At 37.6% G+C, this 26822-nt stretch overlaps 4 protein-coding genes across 5 annotated transcripts; 3 read left to right on the top strand and 1 right to left on the bottom strand.

Moving 5' to 3' along the window:
- Positions 1-4204: 4204 nt before the first annotated feature.
- LOC127792397 (phytosulfokine receptor 2) lies at positions 4205-9359 on the top strand. Its single transcript, XM_052322873.1, has one exon. The coding sequence runs from the start codon at positions 5228-5230 to the stop codon at positions 8381-8383; it is 3156 nt and encodes a 1051-aa protein (XP_052178833.1). The 5' UTR covers positions 4205-5227; the 3' UTR covers positions 8384-9359.
- A 5823-nt stretch (positions 9360-15182) lies between these two features.
- LOC127792665 (squamosa promoter-binding-like protein 3) lies at positions 15183-16750 on the top strand. Of its 2 annotated transcripts, XM_052323276.1 has the most exons (3): positions 15183-15862; positions 16291-16522; positions 16684-16750. In XM_052323276.1, the coding sequence occupies exons 1-2, from the start codon at positions 15462-15464 to the stop codon at positions 16517-16519; spliced, it is 630 nt and encodes a 209-aa protein (XP_052179236.1). In that variant the 5' UTR covers positions 15183-15461; the 3' UTR covers positions 16520-16522; positions 16684-16750. The 2 variants fall into 2 exon arrangements, with proteins under 2 accessions (XP_052179236.1, XP_052179235.1); XM_052323275.1 differs by having other exon boundaries at positions 15184-15862; positions 16291-16750.
- A 144-nt stretch (positions 16751-16894) lies between these two features.
- Positions 16895-20073, top strand: LOC127792664 (uncharacterized). The gene has a single exon (XM_052323273.1). The coding sequence runs from the start codon at positions 19241-19243 to the stop codon at positions 19937-19939; it is 699 nt and encodes a 232-aa protein (XP_052179233.1). The 5' UTR covers positions 16895-19240; the 3' UTR covers positions 19940-20073.
- Positions 20074-21868: 1795 nt separating this feature from the next.
- On the bottom strand, positions 21869-25042 carry LOC127791404 (protein RICE SALT SENSITIVE 3-like). Its single transcript, XM_052321270.1, has 7 exons — positions 24614-25042; positions 24475-24525; positions 23896-24024; positions 23474-23579; positions 23281-23322; positions 22846-22902; positions 21869-22768 (listed from the first exon to the last, which is right to left on the bottom strand). Exons 1-7 carry the CDS (start codon positions 24760-24762, stop codon positions 22073-22075), a joined length of 1230 nt encoding a protein of 409 aa, XP_052177230.1. The 5' UTR covers positions 24763-25042; the 3' UTR covers positions 21869-22072.
- Positions 25043-26822: the final 1780 nt, after the last annotated feature.

The raw sequence follows: 26822 nt of genomic DNA, 5'->3' as shown, positions 1-26822 counted from the left end.
GTATACTCTTATCTCTATAGAGAATTTTCACAGCAATAACAGTGTATTTCCCACGATTAAGACCAGCAACACAGCATATATATGTGTATATATATATATATATATTCGTATATTGTAACAGCAAAAGGACTCAACACAAAATAACTGGAATGAAAGTCGCACTGTAAAGTTATGGGGGCTGGGAATTCAAACCATCAAGTCCCCGGAATAAAAATATGAAAACGGAGACAGCGGTCGAAGCACTCTGGAGGTACTGTCTTGAAGGCAGATTCACCCTGTATCGGTTACGATAGGCTACGGCGTTTGGCTTCGCAGGACGACCAGCTCGGTGACGACAACAACGACAATAGGCTTTGGCAGAACTCTTGGGCACTGGCTCTCCACGGCCAAAAACAAAACTGGACTTCCGAAAGCAGATTGGAACTCCCATGCCCACACACTGATGAACCGACGCTGACATCGGAAGAACTCTTCAACTGGAGATGAACTCCGGTTACCCGTTCCAACAAACAGGGAAGAATAAAGACACCGGACTACACAAACGCGGCCAGGAAATAAAAATAAATAAATAATTAATCAAATGCAATCAGGAAATAAATCAAAAAATAATTAATAATTTTATTATTATATATATATATATATTTTTATTTAAACGAACCTATGATCCACCGAACAACAAGAAAGAATTCACTTGCTCATAAAATCTAGATGCCTCTTAAATCCAAACTCGAGTGAAAGATAAAGATTTAAATAACAAGTTATTCTATAGAGTTAGACAGATTGACAAACAATTTTACGGAATGAGAGTTAAAAGAATAAAATACCCTCACTTACATTGTATTAAAAAAATACAATATAATGTGAACAAGGGTATTTTAATTTTTTAAACCTCATTCTACAAGTCTGTGTGTTAACAACCATCTAATACCCCATCAACATGCTTGTATAAGAATGAGTTTCTCATAAATCAATTACTTCATTAATTACGTATTAATTATATTAGTGTTGGGTCACTTTAGGAAAATTCTATCGGCAACTTGTATTTTTACTCTTCACATTATCAAATTCCACACTAATTTTAAAATTTTTATTTTACCCCTCTCATATCCCACAGTCACTTTCTTCTTCGACCGTCAGCCTCCGTCTTGCCTCTCTCTTTCTTTCCCCCCTCACGCACACACACACACACACGTTGTTGGGTCAGTCATGGCGGCCATCCCCCCTCCCTCCCCCACACACATGTACTCTCTCTCTCACACACACATACATACACATACAAACACATACATATATATATACACACACACATGCAATCACCATGGCTGACCCCCCTCCTCATGTACACTCTCTCTCTCCCTCCTCCCACACATACGAAAACCATGGCAACAGTTGGGGAACCTAGCGTTCCCCGATTAGTCCGAGTTGGGGAACCCAATGTTTTTCGATTGGCCTGAGCTGGGGAACGACGGGTTCCCCAACTGCTGGCAGTCGGGGGCCTTTTTTTATTTTTTATTTTTATTAAAAATTTTTATTATAATAAAATAAAATTAAAAAAAATACAAATAAATAAATTTTAAATTATTGTAATTAAGTGTTGAATTTTGAATACTTAAAAAAATTTAAAATTAAGTCATTTATCTTATTGAATTACTTAGATACATATATCTAAAAATCCTATCATCATTTAAAATAAATTTTTTTAAAATACATGTATCTTTACCTAATTCAATAAGATAAATTAATTAAATTTAAATTTTTTAATAAAAAATTTAACCTCTCTAAAATTCATCTTAGGTGTTGAATTTTTTATACTTAAAAATTAAAATTAATTAATTTATCTTATTGAATTAGGTAAAGATACATATATTTAAAAATATATATATTTTAAATGATGGTAGGATTTTTAGATATATGTATCTTTAAGTAATTTAATAAGGTAAATTAATTAATTTTAAATTTTTTTAAGTATTAAAAATTCAGTACGATGATTTAAAATTTAAAATTACCTAAATTATAATTACTTAAAATGTAGATATTTAAAATTTATTTATTTGTATTATTTTTTAATTTTATTTTATTATAATAAAAAAATTTAATAAAAATAAAAAAAAGCCCCTGACTACTGGCAGTCGGGGAACCCATCATTCCCCGGCTCGGACCAATCGAGGAACAATGGGTTCTCCGATTGCTGCCATGGTCGTGGCCATGATTTTCGTGTGTGTAGAAGGGAGAGAGAGAGAGAATGTGTGTGTGTATGGGGGAGGGGGGTTGGCTGCCATGGCCAACCTAGCTGTTGGGTCAACCATCTATTGGGTTCAGCAATAGTGGCCGCATGTGTGTGTATATATATATATATATGTGTTTGTGTGTGAGAGAAAAAGAGTGCGTGTGTGGGAGAGGGGTCGATCCAGCATGTGTGTGTATATAAAATTATATATGTATGTGTTTGGGGGGGGGGAGAAAAAGAGAGGCGAGGCCGAGATTGACGATCGGAGAAGAAATTGATCGTAGAATGTGAGAGGGGTAAAATAAAAATTTTAAAATTAGTGTGAAATTTGATGTGCTGCGAGTTGTCAAGAGTAAAAATACGAACTTTCAATACAATTTTCGGTCACTTTATTTTGAACATACTGAATAATTTACTAAATAATCGAGTCTCGCTTTCTTTTTGTAGATGGAGCAAATGCAAATAAACTGGGGGTCAAAAATTACTAAAAACACTTTAAAATGAAAAAACCAACAAAAAAGGCACAACCCTTTGATCAAATTGAATGATGAATGATGAACAATCCCGAAACCAAAGTTATGGTGGGGGGGAATTAGTATTAGTTGCCTCTTTGTGTTCAATTATTACTCCTTTCCCTTTGGCTGGCTTTGACCATATTAAATTATTATTCTTTTTATGGAAAGTTGGGATCATTAGAGAGAGAGAGAGGCGTGAGGGTGAGGGGCAGGTATTTCATTCATTCATTGACAGCTGACCTGTGGCCCCCACCACCGTTGAATTGGGTTTAAGGTTTAATAATAGTTAATTTTTATCTTATCTTATCTAATACCAATTTGGGATCAAAAATAGGCTGAGGCGTTCCAATAATAATAATACAGTAAAATTCTAAACAAATGCTAACTATATATTTACTTTGAATTTTTTAATTAATAAATAAAATTATTTCAGTGTTAAAAAGTAAGATATAATAAATACGTATTATTTGAAATATATATATATTTATTAATATTTAATCACTCTCCTAATAGTCAATATTATTCAAAATTTTAAAGTTTCGACTAGTTAAAATTGAGTCGGACCAATAGGGTATCGGTCCAATCTCAAACTTAATTAGTTCGATGTTTGGTTTGAATTTTTGAAAAATCTAACTCCATTTCAATCTAATTCTTCGGATTGAATGAGCATTGGAAAATATCATAATATCATGTGAATATATATATATTGATATTTTTAATATTATTATTAAAATTAAAGGACAGAAGAATGGGGCAGGTAGGTAGGAAGTAGTTGGAGGAAATTTGATGATGGGCTTTGCCTTTCCATCGGCGGGGCGGCGCCCCCGTGACGTCCGGTGGGTCGACAGCGACGGGCCATTGCCGCACACCGAATCTCTCCACTTGCCCCCCTCACTATCCAACTCCCACGCGCTTCAAATTTCAATCTAAACAGTGGGGGATTCGTCCTCTTGGGAGTACAATTCTCCATCTGTGCAAACTCATGAATTGAAATTGGAACGTCTAGGTGACACCACCACCACGACGACGACTACGACTACTCTTCAGTCTTCACTTGGCTATGGATTAAAGTTAATTAATTTAGAGGGGGCAATGGATGACTGTTGATTTAGGAATACCAAAAGTTTTCTGATTTTTTTGGAGGCACAAAACAATTATTTCTAAAAGGCAGGCAGGAAGCAAACATTAGCCGTGAAATGATGAAATACTCCACGCTCCACCCTCCCGCATTAATTGGTCATTGGTTTAGATTACTATATTTGAGAGAGAGAGAGAAGAGGAAAGGGACAAACAGTTGGGGGTAATGACAATGAATAAAGTCAGAGACAGAGGTGTGGACTGGGGGAAAGAGAGGAGGGCAAATGAAATAGGTCCAAAAAAGTCAGCTCTTTCAAATCACTCCACTCCCTTTGTACTGTTCATAGAAAATCTATACATTTCCTCGCCCATAGAGATAGATGGAGAGAGAGAGAGAGAGAGCCTTCCCTTTTCCCTGTCCGTAAGTGGTGGTATTCTGTCCACTGTTCGCTGATTTGAAATCTCTACTTTCTTCTTCTTCTTCTTCTTGTACATTGCTTTGCTTGCTTCTCCCTCTTTATCCATTTTATATTATTGATTCATCGGGATTCTATGGTTATCTTGGGTTTGAAAAATGTAAGTGAGGGGAGACGTCTAGGTTTGAAATTGCAGAAGAGAGAAGACTCATCCATTTGTGGAAAAGCGGGATGCTGCTGATGTTGGGTTCACAGGGGACCCTTACTTCACTTGCAAGTGATAGCAGTTGAAAATTGCAATCTTTTTCTTTTTGGTTTTCTGGGTGTTCACTGTGGGGCTTTTCCTTCAAGGCTCTCGAAACACTTAACAAAAGTGTCTTCCTTTCTATTTATTTGGGTTCATCATCAATTGCGCTTCCGTCTTTGTTGAGTTTTCTAAGATCTGATCTAGGGTTTTTTCTTCGTTTACGAGTGGCTGGCTGGCAGGCATCCTTCTCTCCTGTCTATGCCGTCTTGGGACTCTTATTTCTGAAAGGAGCTGTTCTTGTTTGTGGGTTCCTTGATCTCTGTGGCCTGGGGGTTAAATTTCATGCGGAGACTGCGGATCTCAGTGGGTTTCTAGTTCTTGCCGGTTGCTTCAATTGCAAGTACTTCGTTCATTTCTAGGGTTATTTTGTTGGTTTCTGTGGTGTTTTGGGGATTTGCGTCTGGAATTTTTCTTCCTTGGTTGTTAGGTTCTGATTGAAATGGGCTCTCCATAAATGGCCTAGGGATTTGATTTCAACTGGGCATTGGGATTTCAATTCATCTCAGTGCTAGTAATTGTTTCCTCACTTGCAAGTGTTCACTTGGGGCTTTTCTGGGTTTGCTAAAGTCTTTATCTGGGCTCATTCTCAATTGCCGGAAAGCAGTCTAATTCTTGTCAAATTCAACCAGGGTTATGGTGGTGTTATTGACTTTGGTTTGAGTTGTGCTTCTTGTCAATTTCAACAATGGTGCTTCTGGGATTTATGTTTATCCCAATGGCTTTCGTCAAATGGGTTTTCTTGGCTTGCTTTATCTGCTTAGGCTTGGTTGTTGGAACCTCTGGCCAAGCCTGTGATCTCAATGACTTGTTGGCTCTGAAGGAATTTGCAGGTAACCTCACAAATGGGTCCATTATCCAAGCATGGTCTGATGAATCCATTTGCTGTGAGTGGGATGGCGTTGAGTGTGGCAACGAGTCAGCTTCAAGCAGAGTGACTGTTCTGAGGTTGCCTGGCAAAGGCTTGAGAGGCGTGATTTCGCGGTCTTTGGGCGGTTTGGATCAGTTGAAACTGCTTGATCTTTCGCTCAATCATCTGCAGGGTGTACTGCCACTGGAGCTCTCCAATTTGAAGATGTTACGAGTTCTTGATTTGAGCCATAACATGATGTTAACAGGACCTATCTCAGGTTCTCTTGTTGGGTTGGATTTAATCCAATCCCTGAATCTATCTGGCAATTCATTCTATGGGGACTTGATTGATCTTGGAGGATTCCCAAGTCTTTCTATACTCAACCTCAGCAGCAATGCATTCACTGGCAGATTGAATTCTGAATTCTGCAGTTCCTCCAAGAAGATTAGGGTTCTTGATCTATCGATGAATCGGTTGACAGGAGGGCTGGATGGCTTAGGCAATTGCAGCACATCTCTTCAGCAGGTACATTTGGATGACAATTTACTTTCAGGCTACCTTCCTGACTCACTATACACAATGTCATACTTGCAGCAGCTTTCAATTTCTGTTAACAAACTTTCGGGCCAGCTGAGCCCGAAACTCAGTAATCTTTCCAGCCTCAAGACCTTGATTATAAATGGAAACCAGTTTTCAGGGCCCCTTCCAGATGTGTTTGGGAACCTAACACAATTAGAACAGTTAACTGCACATTCAAACTTGTTCTCTGGGGCATTGCCTTCTAGCCTGGAACTCTGCTCGAAGCTTAGGGTGCTTGATCTTGGGAACAATTCTCTGTCAGGGCCTATCAGCCTTGATTTCGCTAGCTTTCCTTATCTCTGTACGCTTGATCTCGCCACGAATCATTTCTCCGGTCCCCTTCCAGAGTCAATATCTGGTTGCCAGGAGTTGAAAGTGTTGAGTCTTGCCAAAAATGCCTTAACTGGCCAGATTCCTGAAAGCTATGCAAACCTGAAATCCCTTTTCTTTCTCTCGTTATCGAACAACAGTTTTGTAAACCTGTCCGGGGCATTGTCAGTACTGCAGATGTGCAAAAACCTGACTACTCTCATCCTCACAAAGAACTTCCATGGAGAAGAAATCCCAGAAAATGCGATTGGATTCGAGAGCCTATCGGTTCTAGCACTTGGGAATTGCGCTATTAATGGTCAAGTTCCAATCTGGTTGCTGAAGTGCCGGAAGTTAGAAGTTCTCGATCTATCTTGGAATCGTTTGACCGGTAGCATCCCTCATTGGATTGGGCAAATGGAGAATTTGTTTTACCTGGACTTGTCGAACAACTCTCTCACAGGGGAACTTCCAAAAAGCTTGACAGGGCTAAGGAGCCTTGTTTCTGTGTGTACCAGTTTGTCCAATCTTACCACGGCAACTGGCATTCCTCTGTATGTCAAGCGAAACCAGAGTGCCAGTGGTCTGCCGTACAACCAGGCTTCAAGTTTCCCTCCATCGATATACTTGAGTAATAACAGAATAAATGGGGCAATTTGGCCTGAAATTGGTCGGCTCAAACAGCTCCATGTCCTAGATCTGAGCAGGAACAACATAAGTGGGACTATTCCTAGCTCCATCTCGGGTATGAGCAATCTGGAAGTTTTAGATTTATCTTCCAATAATCTTTATGGATCTATTCCTGCGTCATTTAATAAGCTCACATTCTTGTCAAAGTTTAGCGTGGCGCACAATCACTTGCGGGGACCAATTCCAGTAGGGGGTCAATTCCTGAGCTTTTCCAGCTCTAGTTTTGAGGGCAATCCTGGACTTTGTGGGACAATGTACTCCCTTTGTAGGGATGCTGATGGTTTGGGGTTCCGACCTGGTATCCCCCCTGGTTCAAATGGTAAACTTGGTCGAAACAGTATCCTTGGAATTACAATCAGTTTAGGGGCTGGCATTGTGTTACTCCTGTCCATTGTTCTGCTTAGAATGTCAAGGAGGGGCATAGGAGATCCAATTGAAGATTTGGATGAAGAAATTGGAAGGCCACATAGGTTATCTGGGGCGCTTGGGACTTCGAAGTTGGTGCTTTTCCAGAATTCAGATTGCAGAGACCTTACAGTTTCTGACTTGTTGAAATCTACCAGCAATTTTAACCAGGCAAACATAATCGGATGTGGAGGATTCGGTCTGGTTTACAAAGCCAGCTTCCCAAATGGCATGAAAGCTGCAGTCAAGAGGCTTTCTGGTGACTGCGGCCAGATGGAGCGTGAATTCCAAGCAGAAGTGGAAGCTCTCTCCAGGGCTCAGCACAAAAACCTTGTCTCTCTCCAGGGCTACTGCCAGCGTGGGAATGAAAGGCTGTTGATTTACTCTTACATGGAGAATGGGAGCCTCGATTATTGGCTGCATGAAAGGATCGATGGGGGTTCGCTTCTTAAGTGGGAGATGAGACTCAAGATAGCTCAAGGAGCCGGCCATGGCTTAGCCTATTTGCACAAGGAACCAAACATCATTCATCGCGACATAAAGACCAGCAACATTCTTTTGGACGAAAAGTTTGAAGCCCATTTGGCTGATTTTGGTCTCTCAAGGCTACTGCATCCATACGATACCCATGTGACCACAGATTTGGTTGGTACATTGGGCTATATTCCTCCTGAATACAGTCAGACATTGACGGCTACTTTCAAGGGCGATGTCTACAGCTTCGGCGTTGTTCTCCTCGAGCTTCTCACTGGTAGAAGGCCTGTCGAAGTTTGCAAAGGGAAGAATTGCCGGGACTTGGTGTCGTGGGTGTTCCAGATGAAATCAGAGAAGAGGGAGGAAGAGATATTTGATTCGCTAATATGGAGTAAGAACCTTGAAAAGCAGCTCCAAGATGTGCTTGGCATAGCTTGTAAGTGCTTGGACGAGGATCCCAGGCGGCGACCCTCCATTGATCAAGTTGTTTCATTGCTTGACGCTGTTGGAACAGAGGGTGGTATGAGAGAATAACCTTGTCCATTGGTCTCTTCTTCTTCACTCAATATATATCTAATTAAGTTTCTGTTAAGATCACAGTTGGTTGGTATAGATTTTGTAAATCAACAGAAAGCTGCTCAAAAGTTCCTTCATGCTTTGTTCCCAGTAGTCAGTCAGTCTTGACTTCAATATAGAGATGATGATATAGAAAATGCTTTTGGTGCTGATGAATAATCATACTCTAAACTTAGAATTTCTCCATCTCTCTCTCTCTCTCTGTCTCTCCTCTCCGTGTATGTAGTTTCTTCTTCTGATAAATTGAAATTGCTATGCAATATGCCTCCTGGAAGTGAAATACATAGCCTTCATTTGGGCTCGGCCTTGAAAACAAGACCATTCTTTTATGGGTGCCCACTGTTTGGTGACTTTGGTCAGTTTTCCTTTCATGGTTGACGTCCTCGTCCATTGTTCAGTGTTTGAGTTAACGAATTTTACGTTAACTAAATGTCATGTCACGCTTTCACACTTTGGATGGATGGATGGATGGTTGAAAGGTTAGAGCAGGTGACCAGTGACCAGCTGGTGGCTGTGCCGCAGAGACAAAGTCTTATCCGAATGATCCATCCATCCTTTGGCTAGTGCTCGTAATAATGTGTCTTTCTCCGATGTCTGCTGGAAGATGCTTGGGGAATGAACTGAAGAAGTAAGCTTTCTCTTTTGACTTTCTTCGCATTGGCTGAGGTGAAGAAGCAGCCAAAGCCAAAGCCACTTTCCAGAAAGGAGTGCCATTTTCTTCATGACAGTCATCGTCATCGTCATAGTCATAGTCATCGTCATCATCGTCCTGCGGCTGAAAAACACAGAAAGCACATTGCATTCGAGAGGATGCCAGCAGCCAGGAAATAAGTCAAAAAGGATGAGTAGTTTATGTAAATAATAGATTGGGTGGAATTAATTATTATACAAATCAATGCATTATAGTTCTTTTGGTTCATTGAATTCGGAATAACAAACACTTCTTAGTACTTTATTTGAAAACTTTTATATAACAATGTTTATCTTTCAACTTTATGTTTTATAGTAAATTAATTCTTATACTTTAATGTGTTTTATAATAATTATAAATGTTGTGTCTGACAAAGTGAGTCCAAGTTTAAAGAAAAATGCTTGTAGACATATTAAGAGATCTAGAGAGTGACTCTAACAGAGTGTGATCGAGGGATCAGAACGAGAAATTATAACCAAGAGATTTGAACAAGGGACTTAAGCGAGAGATTTAAAAGAGATCTAAAATGATTGAAACTAAGAGACTAAGTGAACTCACCTTAAGAGGCTCTCTTGAGGTCTTCGAGAGACCTTTTCAAGAATTCATGCATATTTGGGAGATTTTTATGGAACACAGACTTCTCTCCTAATCACGCAAAAGGCCTTTCTAAGAGACAACAAATCCTGAAGGACTTAATTTTCAAACACTATTCATGCAAAATTATGAAAGACATAATTAATTTTGCTTTGAGATGCTCATCTACAAATTCTGGAGAGAGCTCGAGATGCCCGCTGGATTTTGTGAATCTTCCTCGTGTATCAATCTCCGCTCCCTCTATAAAAATGAGATTTTTCCTTTAATAAAAGTACGGTCACAACTCTATTTAGATTATAATTCTACTTGTTTTCTACATTCTATACTTCAAACACGAAACTGACTTAAGTATTAAAGGTTCTACCCGAAAGCCTCACTCGATCCCCCTACCAATTTCTATTTTTATAGGTTTTTCAGAGAGTACACTTAAGATACTCTTTCGTTACAAATAAATTTATTATTGTATATTAACAACAATAATTAAATTTTTAATTTTATTACAATTTTATTTCTTATTAAAATTTTTGTGAAAAAACTATGATAACAGATATATAAATTAAAAAAAAAAAAGAAACAAAAAACACATAAGCAGCAATTGTTAGGGGCTGCCATCCCCGTTGGGTTTTTTCTTCTTCTTATAAAATCAAGTTGGGTTTTCTTTAAAGTCGCTTTTCTTTCAATTTCTCAAAAAAAATTCCAATAAAACTCAAAAGTGTTTGTCTATTCACTTACCAAAATTTTATTGCAAATTATATATATATATATATGAAATGATGTAGATGTATAAAATATTTATATAAAGTTTTAAATTGTTAAGCGGCAATTGTCGCAACCACTACTTCTTTGTTTTTTTTTTTTTTTCATTTATATATTTACGTTGTGATAATTTTTGACAAAATTCGATGAAAATTTTAAAAATTGATTAAAAGTTAACAAGACTAAAATTTAATGGTGGGTACGGAACAAATTGAAGTATAAAAACTATGATGGACCATTATAAGTGTACAATGGTGAAATTATATGATCTTATCCATAGGGTGAATTATGCTACTAGGGTTAATTATATGATGTTTTTTTACCCTTTTTGTCACCACAACCATAATACCTTAATTTTCATTAAAATTTATTCTTTTGTGGGTACTTTTCACATGATGGGCCTATGCTTCCAAGCCCAGAATGAGTGGGCTGTTGACTAGCAAGACCCAATGGTGGGCCGAACCCACTATGCCCATTGCCCACCACATCCAGTGATTTGGCTGATTTGGCAACCCAAGATTTCAAGTGTCACGAGTGGCTCACTATTGTCACCTTCCCTGACCTTGTTACATTGTCTGAATGTAGACGACACATAGAATGACCAATCAACCTTCATCTCGGATGAAGCCTGCTCAGGTTTCATTGAGAGATGAAAGCTCAATTGAGTTTCATTTGGGATGAAGCAACCAGGCTTCATCGAGTGACAACAGCAGCGAGGATGTAATGACGAGGTGGCAGTGGCAATGCGACAATGAGGAGGTGGTGAGACAATGCAGTAGGGGCTCGACACGAGGCAAAGACAGTGGTGATCGGCGTGAGGCAAGATTGCGAGACGACCGTAGGAAGGAAAAAGAGAGGAGAGAGGAGGCTGGCATGAAAGGGAAGCGGAAGTATTTTCCTTGAATGAGGGCAGTTTGGTTATTTTAGCGCCTTGATTTTTTGGTGCGGCAACCACATTGGAGCAAAGTAGCATTTTCCCACCTCCCCAGCCTGCCACCTCTTCTTCTGTTTGGCACTGTTTCTAATGTCTCAATTCAGTGTTACATTTCAATGGCGAAACTGAAGAAAGCATTCAGAAAAACGGGAAACAAAATCAGTGAGCAATGGCTTTGATGAGAAAGAGAGCTGCCTTCCAACCAAACACCAGATTATCAGCTCTCGGCTTCTCCTCTGTTCCCTGATACTTTATGAGTCTCAGGTGGCGCCCTGATCTTTCTGATTCGTGTCATCCTTTATTTCTTTTATTAACCCTAAAATTTGGATAGGAAACGGAAGAATCTTTATGGGTTTTCTGGTTCTACATGGCTTTAGGGTAGTATGGTGTCGGACGAGGGAGGAGGACCGGTCCGAGGGGCGAGCAGTAACAAAGGGAGAGGCGCCGGCGAACATGAAGGCGCCTGCGTAACGGCCTTTGTGCCAGAAAAGGCAACGGAGGGGACCAGAAAAGCGTCGGAGACGGCGGTGGAGGTGGGAGAGAAGGCAAAGGAAACGTTGGATGATGCCTTGGGAGCCGGCGGAGACGGCACGCCGGGCAATGGACTCTCCGGCGGTCAAGTTGAGAACTTGAGGGGAGGCGCGATAAAATTTTGTTATCGCTCCCATCTCGCATCTATGTGTTTGCTATTATTGTAATTGAAGTAACAGTGTTTGATAAAAGTGTTTGGTATTATTGTAATTGTAGTAATAGTTGAGAATTATTTTCACATATATTATTTTTATTGGATTAGTGACTTGTGTTATAAAATTAAATAGGTCAAATATATATTTATACTCTTATACTGTCGTGTTTTTTTTTTCTTGCCTATCCAAATTTTTTTATATTTCAATTATATCCTAAACTATATATTTTTGAGTAATTATACATCTTAATTATAGAGTGATGTTGGGTTTGTGTTTCCTAATGAGGTCCAAGGCGATGACGATGGTTAGGGTTAACTTCATAGGTTTCAATCCGAAATTGAAACGACAGTTTAAACACCCTTATTGGTAGCCCAAGTTGAAGTCGGGCCATAAGCCCTTAACCTTCTTTTTGGAGGAGAAATAGGCCTCGGCCCATTTGCTCAATGGAGGGAGGAAGCCCAAGCCCATGAAGCCCTCAGCCCATTTCTCTTGTGCCCTAGGCCCTTAATATAAAAATGAATCTTTCCCCTTTTGAGCCCTAGTATGTGGCAGTCGATTCTCTTCTTTGGGCGCCTTTGCTGTGGCTGATTGCTCCTTCCTTGTATGGTTGATCTTTCTCGAATTTCTTTCTTACTTGGTATGATGCTCTTTTCCATGCTGGATGTCGTACCTTTCTTGTGCGTTGTGGCTGTCCGTCAATGGCATTTGCAACACCTATTTAGTTTGAGTTGTTGTCTTCTCTTAGGGAAGTTTTTCAACCATTGTTGAACCTATATCTTCGTGATTACTCTTCATTCCTTGATGGATCCAACTGTGTGTGAAAGCTTGTGTGACTTAGGCGAGGGGTGTCGATCGGCCGAGAGGCTTAGGGGCTTCAGGGCTTCGGTTCTTGGGTGGGTTTGGGCTCATTTGTGGCTTAGTATCCTTATTTGTTGGTTGTTACCAAAGTGGTGATTAGACAAGCCCAGATCTAAGCCTTAAAACAGTCTTAGTGACTGTCATTATTGCCGAAATAGAGAGTTTTACTTCGTGTTCATCTTCTTGTTGTTGTTATCGGTACTTTGTGTATTGTTTTAGTTTTCTAGTTCAATCGTTATTGTGCACTAACCTTGATTTGCAGCATTTCCGCTACAAACAAGTGCAATACACGATCTTCGAAATGTTCAAATTATCCCTCATAGATGTGCAAAAGGTTGATTGATCGAGATGGCTGATGATTGGTCAGTGATGCCTTCGACCTTTTGTCTCAACCATGATCCTTCTTCTTTGTCATGATTAGCCATCTCCATCGTGGTTCTTTTTCTTCATCTTCAATGGCGACTATGAAAAACCTCTGACTCGACAAGCATGAAGATATGACTCTTAACAAGCATGTTGAGCGATTGATGGACACAAAGCTTCTTGTCGCATGTAGCCAACGATCAACTAGCAACCCAAGCTATTGGCGATAATGAAGTTGCAAAGAATAGAAAGATGTGAAAGGACAACGACGATGGCAAGAGTTGGTGTTGTAGAAACCCTAAGCCTATTTTAAAGAAGACGAACAATTGAAGGCATAACCAACTAGGAAAAAACAAAAAGTCAATCAGTAAGAAAAGACTAATGGTCGGTCAGCGGTGCCTTTGATCGTTTATCTTATTCTTTAGTCGCAAAAATAGTTGATCGGGGAAAACAAATTGATTAAACAAATGTTCGACATCAAAGAAGAAGAAGGACAATGGCATAAATGGTGACTGTGAGGGGCTGATAACGATTGACAATGTTCAAGAGAGTTGCAAAGGATAGAGGGATAATTTGAGTATTTCAGCATGCGTGTATTGCACGTGCTAACTCAATTTCTAACAAGGTGTGCAATTGATTAGAAAATGTATAGTTAAGAAATATATAATTGAAATAACAAAAACTTCAATTAAACATAAGGGAAAAAATATGTATTTTGGCAAATAAATATATTACTTCTTATTCTATTCCATAGTATATTATAAACAATTTAATCCCTATTCTAAAATGTTGCACCCTATTATATTATAAATAATTTATTTCATATTCTAATTTTGTCTTAAAAATTGTGCGTGATCCAACCACACTCCTTATTATCTTCTCTATTTCATTCCATATTTTATTTATTTATTTATTATTAAACTTCAATTCTATTTATTTTACCTTACTTATAATTTCTACTACTATAAAAATTTATTATTTATTTTATAGTTTAATAATAAATATGACAATATTAAAATTTTATAATATTTAATATATTTTTAAATAAATTTACTAATATTTTTTAGGAATTCATTTAATCTAAACATAAGATTATCTTTAAACACTTAATACAAAAAATAATCAAATATATGCATACACAAAACAAATAATCAAATATATAAAATAATCAGATACACATATAATCAATAATCAAATATCACTCATTTAATACACAAATAAATAAATAAAAAAATCACAAACCAAATTCATCACAAGCCACAGCAACAACAAGCTGGCCGTTCTGCTCATCGTCAGTCGAATCTTTTGCTCGCTATCGTGGCTCTTCGTCACCACTATTACTCTTGTTGATTCTTCTTTGATCGATTTATTCTTTCTTGCGTTTAGTTGTTGCCAAATCTAGTGGTGTTTGAGGGCCGTTGGGGAGGGGGAGAGATGGCGACGGGAGCTTCAAAGTTTTCAATTGGCAAATGTGACGAGAAATTTTCATTTTGCCAAAATATTTAGTGAGACGAAATTGCTATGGCAAGCTCTGTTGGAGCTAAATTTTGGAGTTTGGCTCCTTGGCTGCTTTGGTGAGCAGAACTTAAGGTAGTGGGTGGTCCAAGATGATTGTGAGTAGGGGAATCACGCGCCACGGGTGAGGGTGGGGCAGGGGCTGGATCATATCAGCCACCACATCTTACTCCACCAACCAACCATTGGTTAGAAAGAGGGGATAGGTCTAATCATTCAATTCGATGTGTTGAGTTGTGCTTCTAATTGAATAAAGTTTAATGAAATGTGAAGTTAATTGGGTCTGTTTATTCATGCTTACCACAGGATAAGACTTGGGCCTGGAAGAAGAAATAATGTCCAAACAATGGCTAACTAACGTTGTTACAAATCAAACCCCTTCTGCTTCATTCCATTCCATTCAATGTTTCACTTCCTTCACAAACACCACCACCACCACCAAACTGACATTATCGTACAAAGACAGAGACAGTGAGAGAGAGAAAGAGAGAGAGGTCGTGGTCTTGGTCGTCGTGGTGGCGGTGGTCCTCACAGGCACAGCCATTCTCTCTTTCTTTCTTCTCTCCTTCTGTCGCTTCTTTTTCTACCTTATTTCACCGTTCTATCTCTTTGGGTTTCGTTGCTTCGAGGCTCACAAAAATGGAGGCGACCAAGACGCAGTGTGAACCACCAAACCCGCCGCCGGTTTCCTTCGCCACTGCCGCCAAGCTGGAGGAATACGATGACGACTTCGAGGAAGAGGAAGAGGAAGAAGAAGAAAGTGGCCCATTCGGGTCGGGTTCGGAAAAGGGTTGTGCTAAGAATAAGAAGAGGAAGAAAAAATTGGTCTTTGGTGGTGGCTTGGGGGCTAGCGGGGGCAGCGGTGGAGGTGGTGGTGGAGTTGGGGTGTCGCCGCCGCGGTGCCAGGCGGAGAAGTGCCCCGCCGACCTGACCAATGCCAAGCGGTACCACCGCCGGCATAGGGTTTGCGAACTCCACGCCAAGTCCCCTGCGGTCGCCGTCGCGGGTCTCCGGCAGCGCTTCTGTCAGCAATGCAGCAGGTCTTCAAAACCCTAACTTTTTTGTTTTCTCTCTTTCTTTGGGTTGATTTGATTTGACTCATTCCGAGCAACCATGTTTTCTTTTTTGTTCATTTATGCTTCCAATCGCCATGGGCGGTATTAATTAGCTTCCGCAACTGCTTCTGCTCGGGATGCTGGTCCATAGGCCAATTTGTAACTTTTTTCTCTTTTGATAACCGTAAACACTTCTCTTTCGCATCCAACTCCAAGAAACCAAAATGGAATCAAAATTGGTAATTCTTGTAAAAATCGAAAAGCTTTGGGATTGTCTTCGTATTGTTCTTCCACAATTTACTCAGTTTTTGTTCTTAATGTTGAATGTTTTAAGAGCCCATTTCGCTTTAACAAGCACGGCACGGCACGGCACTCAATTATTGAACACGCGTAATGCTGTCATGCTTCTCCAGGTTTCACGAGCTAGCGGAGTTCGACGACGCCAAAAGGAGCTGCCGGAGGCGTTTGGCGGGGCACAACGAGCGGCGGAGGAAGGTGTCATCATCGGAATCCCAAGGAGAAGGATCTGGCCGCCGCCGGCCGGCCGTCGGAAACCACCGCTGGGGGGAAGCCGGCGACGGAGGCAGAACTCTGATAACTGTTCCGGGGAATCCCAGTTACAAAGAATTCCACATCCATTGACAGGTCCGGTCCACTCACAGTGCTTGCTCTCTTCTGTCATTTCACAGCTTCTGTTGCTGCCTGCTGTGAGCTTGATTCCAAACGCTCCAGTACAATAATCTGTAATTATTGTAAGTACCTTCGCACCTGTTCATTGCTTTGTCTTCGTTTTGTTTCGTTCGCAGTGGGCCGTCTCTATCTCTGTGCGTTGGACATCTTCTTCCCTGTAGTAATGCCTGTGGCAGTTGGTTCCACCTTTTGTGAACCTCCCTCCATTAATCTCTGCAAGTTTTCCCCTTTGTGGCTATTTTCTCCCGCCGCGGCGCCCCCCGGGGGGTGGGGTGAGATATTCTACAATCAGCTCGGGTCGAGTCAAACTTGCTGAGTTCAGGCTCGGCTTGTAAGCCAATTTTTAACCTCATGGAGTTGTTATTTTACTTAAATTTAATTTATTATTATTTTATTTTATTATATATATATGTATTATTTTTGTTGAGTGATTAAATTAATATATAATAATTTTAAACATATTAAATTTAATTATATTATTATTATTATTATTATTTAAAATTTGATAATTTTATATTAAATAATATATTTATAAATTTATAAATAAATATACTAATGTATTTATAAAAAAGATGGTTCATAAATTATTTACAAATTTCTAATCTAACATGTTTAAAATCTCTAGTCGAAGCTATTAGTATTCATCGCTCTTTAATTCATTATGTTCACAAATTTTAATGAGTTAAGTTTTATTGAGCTTAAATTTGATTTGTTTATAAATCGAGTTTTAAAATTAGACTCAAACTTGAGTCGTTTATCTTAATGAACGAAATCAAATTAGTTGTTTGTGAAAGCGTAGTTTATATATATTAAATTTTGAAATTAATTCTAAAATTAAGAATTAACTAAATATTTAAGATTCAATAGGTTAAGTAAACTGACTACTAATAAAATAAAGAATTAAAAAAATTATATATAAGACTTAGATTGCAATTTCCCGTAGTGATATTAGAGCAGCGAGGTTTGGTGTTAGTGTTGACGTCGGCGGCGGGGGAGAGAGTAAGAGGTATTAATTTTTTTTTTTCAAATTTCATCTATTTTAATTTTTTAGATAAAAAAATATTAAATTAGTTAGTTTCACTAATTTAATTGGCTATAAACCATCAATACCAATAATTAGTCTTTTATTTCTTAAATTAAATTAGCATGATAATTGATTAAAAATACTATTTAAATACTTAAATTTAACACTTTATATTAATATAATATTTAATATAAATTATTTATCTTAAATACTAAATTTGGGGTCTAAATAATATTTTCATTTTAGTAAATAAAGGGGCTATTCCTATAATTTTGTCCTCATATTTTTTATTTTTTTATATGTTGATTCGAATTTTTTATTATTTTAATTTATATTTTTAAATAAATTTAACTTTTATATTTTGATTATTTTTTCATATGCATAACTCAAAGTTTTTACTATTTTTATTATATCTTTGGACGTATATTTTTAAATTAATTTAATTTTTATATTTTAACATAAATAAAATATTTTATATATTTTATTATTTTATTTTATCCTTATTTTTTTTACATATGAAAATGTATGGATTAAATTAACTTGAAAATATAAATTTAAGGTGTAATTAAAATAATAAAAAATTTAAATTATTATATAAAAAAAAGTTAAAATATGACAATTAAATTAATTTTAAAATATAATTAAAATAATAAAAAATGTAAGTGATAAAAAAGAAAACATAAAAGAACGAAGCAAAAATATGAATTTGGGCAGTACGGGGAAAGGGCGAGCTGAGTCAATTAAAGTGAAGGACAACAGAATGCGATGATGGCCCGCGCGGGATTAGGACTTGAGTCCTACGATGTAGGGCGGGAATCCCGAACCACATGCAATCCAAGATTAAGCAATGGAACTGTTTGGATGGTGAGAAAATAGGGCAGAAAGCGGTGGTCCATATAGGGTCCTCCACAGAAACCTAAATGGGAGACAGTGGACTCCCTTAGAACTCCTTTGTCCCCATCTTTGGGACTGCCCAGAAATGAATGTTTCCTCCCACACTTTAAAAACTCTCTCTCTCTCTCTCTCTCTCTCTCTTATTCTCTTCCACAACACATGGAAAGCAAGGTTGAACCCATCATTGCTTGGTATGGGTCCTGTCTTGTGAGTCCCCAAACCAGCTCCAGTTTGGTTCCACATAAGAGCCTTATATATACATACATTCCAGCCTTCTTTTGCTTTAGGAAAGTGTTCTTTGAGAGGAGCCTCATATAGTTTGACCATAAAAAGACTAAACATTACTTCAATTATGAACCGTCCGCATCTCGGGCTTAGTTTCATTTGATCATAAAAAGACTTAGTCTCTTAAGACTAAGATGGGTATGATTAAATCGATCCCCAAATACTCTCATCCCAAGCATATATGCCCCAATTGTAATATTGAACTCTCTTGACTTCATCTTATAACAAAAACCAGATAAAGGGTTAGTTTTATTGTTATTGTTACGACGACATAGTATAGTACAATTATATATTTAAGGTTGAGTTGGCAACGTGAGGCACACATGATTTAGACCACCAAGCCCATTTGGATGGCCTAACAATGGGTCCATGGCATATGATATCATTTGCCACCACCTCTCTTTGCGCGAAAAAATGCCCACTTTCTAATCCTTTGTCGCGTCACTGGGCCTCATCACCTCTGCATATATATGTGGATGTGTATCTTCCATGGCACCTCACATTCTCCAAGCCTGCAGCTAGCGGACTCCATGGAAACCCGCCGGGTCAAGACCAGCTCCGGCGACAATTTCACCTTCCCGAGCACGCCAACCCAAAACCCCGACGACGACCCAGAATTCGAGTTCGGCTCCGTCACACCCACCTCCCCAAACTCCCCCGCCGATCATCTCTTCTTCAATGGCCGGCTCCTCCCACACGCGTTCCCCCTTCAACCCACAAACGGCGCCGGCGCATTCTACTCCCGTTCGACTAGCCGGACGAGCAGCGTCGGCAGTAAGGACTCGTTAATGTCGTCCCGGAGCAACAGCACAAACAGCCGAAGCAGCAGTTGCAGCGCCAGTGCAAGAACGAGCACCAGCACCGACGCTTCCGAGAGGAGATCGCCGCTGAGCCAAGCTAAATTGGCGAGCAAAACGCAAAAACATCAGGCTGCAGTTTTGGTTCAGCAGTACTATGGGTATTCCCAGAGGTGGCAGTTCATCGCTCCGGCGCCGGGTCTGTGTCGACAGGCATCCCGCCGGAAGAAGGCTGAGGTTTCGGTGAAAGAAGGCAAGGATCAGCTGGCTGGTGGAGAATCCGGTGGCTTTTGCTGGAGGTTCTTCCGGTCGTTAGTGTCGGCTTGCAAAGAATGCCATGCTATTGAACCCTCAAATATGGAGTTGCAGTGACCTCGGAAGTGCATGTATGGGGATCTTGTTTAATTTTTGGCATGAAATTTAGAGGCGAAACCCATAATTTAAGCCAGTAATTTTATGTTTTATTCGCGTGTTCACTTAAATTTTTCGTTATTTCAATTACACTCATAGACAATATATTTTTGAGAAATTTAATTTTTATACTTTGATTTTTTTTCGTATAACTATCTAAATTTTTTATTGTTTCAATTACACTCTCAAACCATATATTTTTTGGTCAATTGCACACATCTCTAATGCATGAACCAATTACATTTTTATTGTTTCAATTGTATTTTTAAGGTATAATTAACTAAAAAATATACGTCCATAGATATAATTAAAATAACAAAAAGTTTGAATTGTCATAAAAAAAAAATCAAAATACAAGAGTTAAATTACTCAAAAATGCATTGTCTACCGATATAATTGAAGTAATGAAAAATTTAGATAACCATATAAAAAATCTTAAAAATATAACAACAAAAATATGAGTTTACCAAATATAGATCTTTCCACAATTAATATTTATTGTTACATAGATATGGATTAAGATATGCCTTTGATTAGTTGTTTAATTTGTCAAGAAATACTATTACATTCAAATTTGATATTTATGATAGCATTTGTATTTCGTTTCATATTAATGTTGATGTACAAGAATTAATATAAAATGTAAATTGAAATATCAAATTTAAGAGCTTAAATAAATAGCATTTTTGCAATTTGTTGGTGTTGCATCATCCTCTTTGTTTGGCATCCAATCTAAAACTTAATTAATTTTAAGAGTCATCTGATGTACTCGTCCACCAATTGAGGCAAAAAGTGCAATTAGCAAAACTTTAGCAACTCCCAAGAAATGCACAATGGCTCATGCTTTGAATATATATTTTAATTTTTGATTGAAAATTAGGTTTTTTTTATTTGTTATTGTTCAAATATAATAATAAAATTTATAATTAAAAAACGTGTTTAAAGAGTCTGTAAGATAAAAGACAGTTAGAAAATGTGAAGAATCTCTACCGTCTTGTGCAAGTTCTATGATAATTAAATCAATTTGTGTAAAATTTAAAAAATATATAATAAATTTTTATTAAAAAAATTTGACATACTTAGGAAAGATAAATCACGCTCTATTGATAAGAGAGTTAGATAATAAGTGACAAAATCTCTACATCTTTTAAAATTGAAATTATCAATATTTATTCTGTCATTCTAAACAAAAATTTGAAAAAAAAGTTAATTGGCATACTTTAATCGAGATTGCATCCAAAAATCTTCGAGAAATTTGTCACTTTTTCAAAGAATCTTCCTTTTAATGTGTTTAGATGAGAATTACTAATAAGATCTTTAAGAGACCTAAAAGAGTCTTGAGCACCCTTCATGATTTCCTTTTTACTCTTTTAGATTTTCTCTACTCTTGAACTTAGTCTTTTTACAAGTGAATCGTAGCACTATTATTATTTTAACATCTTAATTTGTGTTTTAATTATTTTTTATGAAGAATAAAATTAATTTTTTTATAGAAAACTAAAAACACTACCTATGAGTTTTAGAATTTCCAAAAATACATTATTATTGTCAATGTATCTTACTTTTAGAAAAAATATATTTATTATATCTTATTATTAATAATCAAATAATTCTATTAAGTAATGATAAATCATGATTTAAACTATTTAATCATCCAATAAAATTATTTAATTGTTAAAAATAAAATACAATAAATACACTTTATCTAAAATAAAATACATTTATTATTTCTTAACCATTACCCTCAAAATCAATAATTAACATTACCCATGAAAATAATATCTCTGGCTTTTCGACAAAATGTTGCATCCCATATGAACTCATTTTCCCATGTACCATTCCTTAGGGTTAGGTTGGAACAAAAAGGAGTTGAATTTTGGGTATTAGACATGAAGTTTGAAGTCCAAAACAAATTATATATCAAAAAGATCAATGTCCCATAAATGGTACTAAGATCAAGCAAACCTAAGATAGCATCAAACCAACACAAGATTTGAAAAACAAATGAGAAAGAGAAGAGAAAAAAAAAAAAAAGGAAAAAGAAAGCTTTTTGCTAGATACAACTCACTATCCTCAAGCTTCTTGAGATCGCTCTCAGAAGGATTCCATGTACTCTAGTGGATTGTGTGAATGGTGATCGAAGGAAGCCGAAGAAGAAGACGACCCCATTCTCACAGGCAATGCAAAGCCCCTCTTGAACTTATTTTCCATGTTGATGTTCTCCGGGTTGCTATCCAAGCTCAAGAACTCGCTCGGATTGGCTCTGCCGCCATTGTCATGAAGGTTAGAAGCATCTGAATTTGGGTTCGGGTTTTGGTCAGCCGGCGGCTTGTTTCCCATCCCTTCTGGGGTAAACAAGAGCTTGGCATCGTTGGTTTGGCCGGTTAGAGCATTGAAGATACTCAAACCGTTCGGCCATTTGATGTCTGTTTCATGGTCTCCAATCATGTCATCGACTCGGGTTGGATCAGGCGACTGATGAGGAAGCAGAAACATATGGGTTTGATCATCTTTGGCGGTCTGTGGAAATCCAAGTCTGGAAGAGTTCTGGAAAGTGGGAGATGGAAGCGGCCTTTGACCTGCCCAATTGAAGAGGGGTGGTGGAGGGCGAGTCAGAATAGGAGGCTGCCTCAGAGGAAGAACTGAAGAAGAAGATGAAGAAGAGGAAGAAGAAGAAGAGGAACTGTTCCTGGTTGACGAGAATAATTGGGATAAGTAGAAACCAGACTGGTAGCCAAGAGATTCAAAAGTATGTCTCATTCTCAGCACAAAGTGGAGGTCTTCAGGTATCTGGAGAAGATGATGAATGTCAATTACTTCTCTGAGTTTACATTACTGTCTATGCACATTTAAGATTAGCTACTCACAATCTTGCAGGAACCAAGTTGTAGAAGGCCATGGCCAGCTTGAATTACAGCTATGGTCTGATCAAGGCAAGCACCAAGAAGAAAAGAAGAAGTAATCAGCAAGCTAATGGGAGAAAGTTGATCACATGTATCAACACACAGAAGACAAAAAAGTTGCAATAATAACCACCAGGGTGGTAGGACCAGATGATGAAGTTGCAACCATTCACCGGACCACAAGTTCAACGCGAGGCGGCTATAACGCTACCAAAGAAACATAAGGGAACTCTAGAAAGGGATTTTACTCGAGAACACGGTACATTTAGGTGATTACCCTCTCAAAGAACAAGAACAGGTCTCACAGGAATTACCCATTTATCATTAGATTTTTTCTGTTTGTATTACGGAGAAAAGAAAGGTGCAGCAAGAACATCTTTTTCAAGTTTTGATACTGACCTGAATGCCAGACTCGAACTGATCAGTCCATTCAGGAGGAAGCTGCAAGGAGAGCAACATCAGAACGGTTTCATAATGGGGGGGAGTTCACTTTCTAATCAAAATAAAACCTTTTTTTTCCTGTGATTGATGATGAAAGGAAAATGGCAGACAATTAAAGATAAAAAGAGAGAGGAGTTTTCTATGAACATACAGCATCAAAAGAACTTTGCCAGTAGTTGGAGATGTTTGGTTCACATTCACTTGGCTCCTTGAATACCCATTTATGACACTTGTCAGAAGCCACTTTTCCCATCAGCCTGATTAGACCAATTCACCCAAATTAAAGCACAAACGTACGCGTGTGTGTAAACAAAGAAAACAAACGTTCATTTTCCTTGTATGACCTGTTTGGCACTGATCATGCACGAAAATATTTTATAAGGGTCGTTTCTTCGTTTTCGAAACTTTCAGACTCTATTTATGTTTATTTTTATTTTTTAAAAAAATATCTATTTTTGTGTTTTCATTTTTTATCAAAAATATTTTTTGTTTTCGTCCAACATAGTTTAATATTTCCATTAGAGAGAAGTGATGATGCATCCAAAACAAACAAAACACCTACCCAGTACCCACCCTTCTCCATAGTTATACAGCTGAATGGACATCTTGCTGAAGGCTTTCCTGACAGGATCCTCCCCATCAATTTCCTCCAAGCAATCTGCAACTCTGCCTCTGCAAAACCCATCTTCCCACATCAACATCCTGCACATCACAACACAACACAGACACATCCATTACTCGCTCCGCCAAACATTACTTGTACTTTAAATAATTGTCCAGTCTCCGATGCTCATGCACTCCTCAATTACAAAATCATAGGTAGGTCTTTTAGGATGAGAATTGAACTCGCAACCCAGATTAACATCGACGTATTGTCTATCCAACAGCTCAGCCCGGCACTCCGCCGAACACTACTTAATCCGCAGAAACCCTCTTCTAGAAAGGAAAAAATCTTCATAAATTAGTGGAAGTATATTCTTCAGGACTTTGATGGATAAATTAAGGATATTTTATCATTAATCCTCTTTAGAAACTACGATTTATCACGATTGTATAAAAATCCCCATTTGAACACGAATTTTCCCTTCATTCACCCACTAGATTTCCCCTGCTTTTTCCTGGAAAATTAAGTGAGGAAGAGCCAATACTCACAAGCTACCACTGTCATCTCCAACCTTGCAGCCATTACCGCCTCTCACTCTCCTGGAAAAATGTCAGATACTCATTTAAGGAAACATCAGAAAAACAAGCTATTAGAGAGAGAGAGAGAGAGAGAGAGAGAGAGAGATACGGGCGAGGACGAATAGTCCAGAAGACAGAGTAAGTCCAGTCAGAGTTGAGGCAGACGCTTCTGAGGGCCTCATGAAGGGCCATCATCCCCACTGCTTCTTTGCTCCTATCTGTTGCTCCTCCTCCTCCTCCTCCTCCTGAGCCCACCATCTCTCTCTCTCTCTCTCTCTCTCTCTCTCTCTCTCTCTCTCTAGATATATATATATCCTGCTTTTTCGGTGCTCTTTTAAGTAATTAAACTCAACTCCACAATGCTTAACAAACCCTCCTCTTCTCCACCGCCATTGCTGCTGCTCGTTCCTTCCTTCTTCAGAGTTCTTCTTCACTGCTTCTCCATGCCAACTGGATCGCCAATCTGATCCCCGAGTACAGAGTTTATTATAGCGACAGAGAGAGAAGAGGGAAGCTGAGAGAGAGAGACAGAGAGATCGGTCTAATATTTTACCATTTACAACAGCGGGGACAACTTTTATGAGTTTATTATCTTCTGTCCTGGGAAAGAAGCGTTGTGGGTGCAATTACCTTCCTGTCCTTGAGACCTGTTTGTTTGGCATTCCTATCTACCATCTTTTGACCCCAATGGTCATAACACCCTGTTTGGTTTGACGAGTTAATGCCCCCATAACCCAACCGTCGGCAACCATTCTGTTCAATGTCCAATGGGCATGCTTCGTTCATCCTTTCCATGATTATTTACTGTTATAAGTTATTGTCAATGCTTTTAAAACAAAACAGATATTATGTTATATATTTAATCCATAAAAATGTATAATATATTAATACACAAGTCTTACTCTCTGAATAATATTTTTGATAGAAGCTCTTTTAAGACAAAACTTCAAGATAATTCTCTATGACCCAAGACACCAAGCATTAAATTCTTACAAGAGTGGTGCTTATGTGATTTGGGGTAAACTCCGACAATTAAGTTACTGCTCGGTATATATAGTCCAAACTCAAATTTGGATTCTAATTTGGAGTAAGAGTGGTAGTCCGTTGCCTTACCAGTTTGGATGGCGGATTAACCGGAATTTGCCAACCAAACAACATAAATCAAGGGGAAGGGTAAAAAGGACATTTGATCGCACAGAATCTTTACTGGTCAAAAGGGGAGGGGGCAGTAAAGCCGGAGGCCAAGCGTTAGATTTGGGTTTAATATATTTTTAAAAGATTATTAATTATTATATCATTGTTATGTCAGTCGGTAAAGCTAACTCGGTGGGTGATGATAACTTCACCGTACGGTTCATAAAAGTAAACTACTGAGTACCGCGTACCGCTTTGGGGCACTCCTCCCCCCCTTCCCCCCGGGGCCCATCCAAGTAATTTATTTTTAGTTTTTTTATGTTACCCCAATTCATGTTGAAAATAATTTTACTTTTTTTATTAAAATCATAATCAAATTAAACTTAAATTACTAAAATTAAAATGAAACGATTAGCTATTAAATTTAAAAATTAAAAATTATAATCAAACTATTTAATTTCAATTTTAATCATAATTTTTTTATTTTGATCCGAAAGAAGGAAGGTGGGGCATCACTAGCCAAGTTTTATTTTTTTAAATATTTAATTAGTTATTTTTATTAATAATTATTTTATTGATAAAATTAAAATAATTTAAAATTATATTTTATTATTATTTTTTAATTACTTTATAAATATTAAATATTTTATATATTTATAATGTATTAATTAAAATACTTGTAAAAAATAATTTTAAAATGTATATATAATATTTTATATATTATATATATAATATTTAGTTCGATTTGATTCGATTACCCACACTTTCGGTTTGATTTCGGTTTGAATTTAATAAAAATCATAATCAAACTATACTTATTGAAACAGTGTTCAATTTTTCCTCAAACCAAATCATTATCCAATCAAACGGTTTTTAATTGTATTGATCGATTCGATTCTCTACAATGTCGATTTCAATTGTCATCCCTATTTTTAAATTTAATTTTTAAATCAATTTAATCTTTATATTTTGATATTTTTTTTCAACATCCTAAACTTCTTATTATTTTGATTATATTATTAAATTTGTATTTTCAAATAAATTTAACATTTAAATTTTTATAATAAATTAAGATAACAAAAGTACATGTCACACTCTGTTCATATTAAAATACAATAATTAAATTGACTAAAAATACAAGTTTAAAGGTATAATTAAAATAATAAAAAAATTAATTTGACGTA

This window comes from Diospyros lotus, chromosome 15 (assembly GCF_014633365.1).
Source record: "Diospyros lotus cultivar Yz01 chromosome 15, ASM1463336v1, whole genome shotgun sequence".
NCBI classification, from domain to species: Eukaryota; Viridiplantae; Streptophyta; class Magnoliopsida; order Ericales; family Ebenaceae; genus Diospyros; species Diospyros lotus.
Note: the sequence above shows the minus strand (reverse complement) of the source record. Positions and strands in the feature narration are given on the sequence as shown.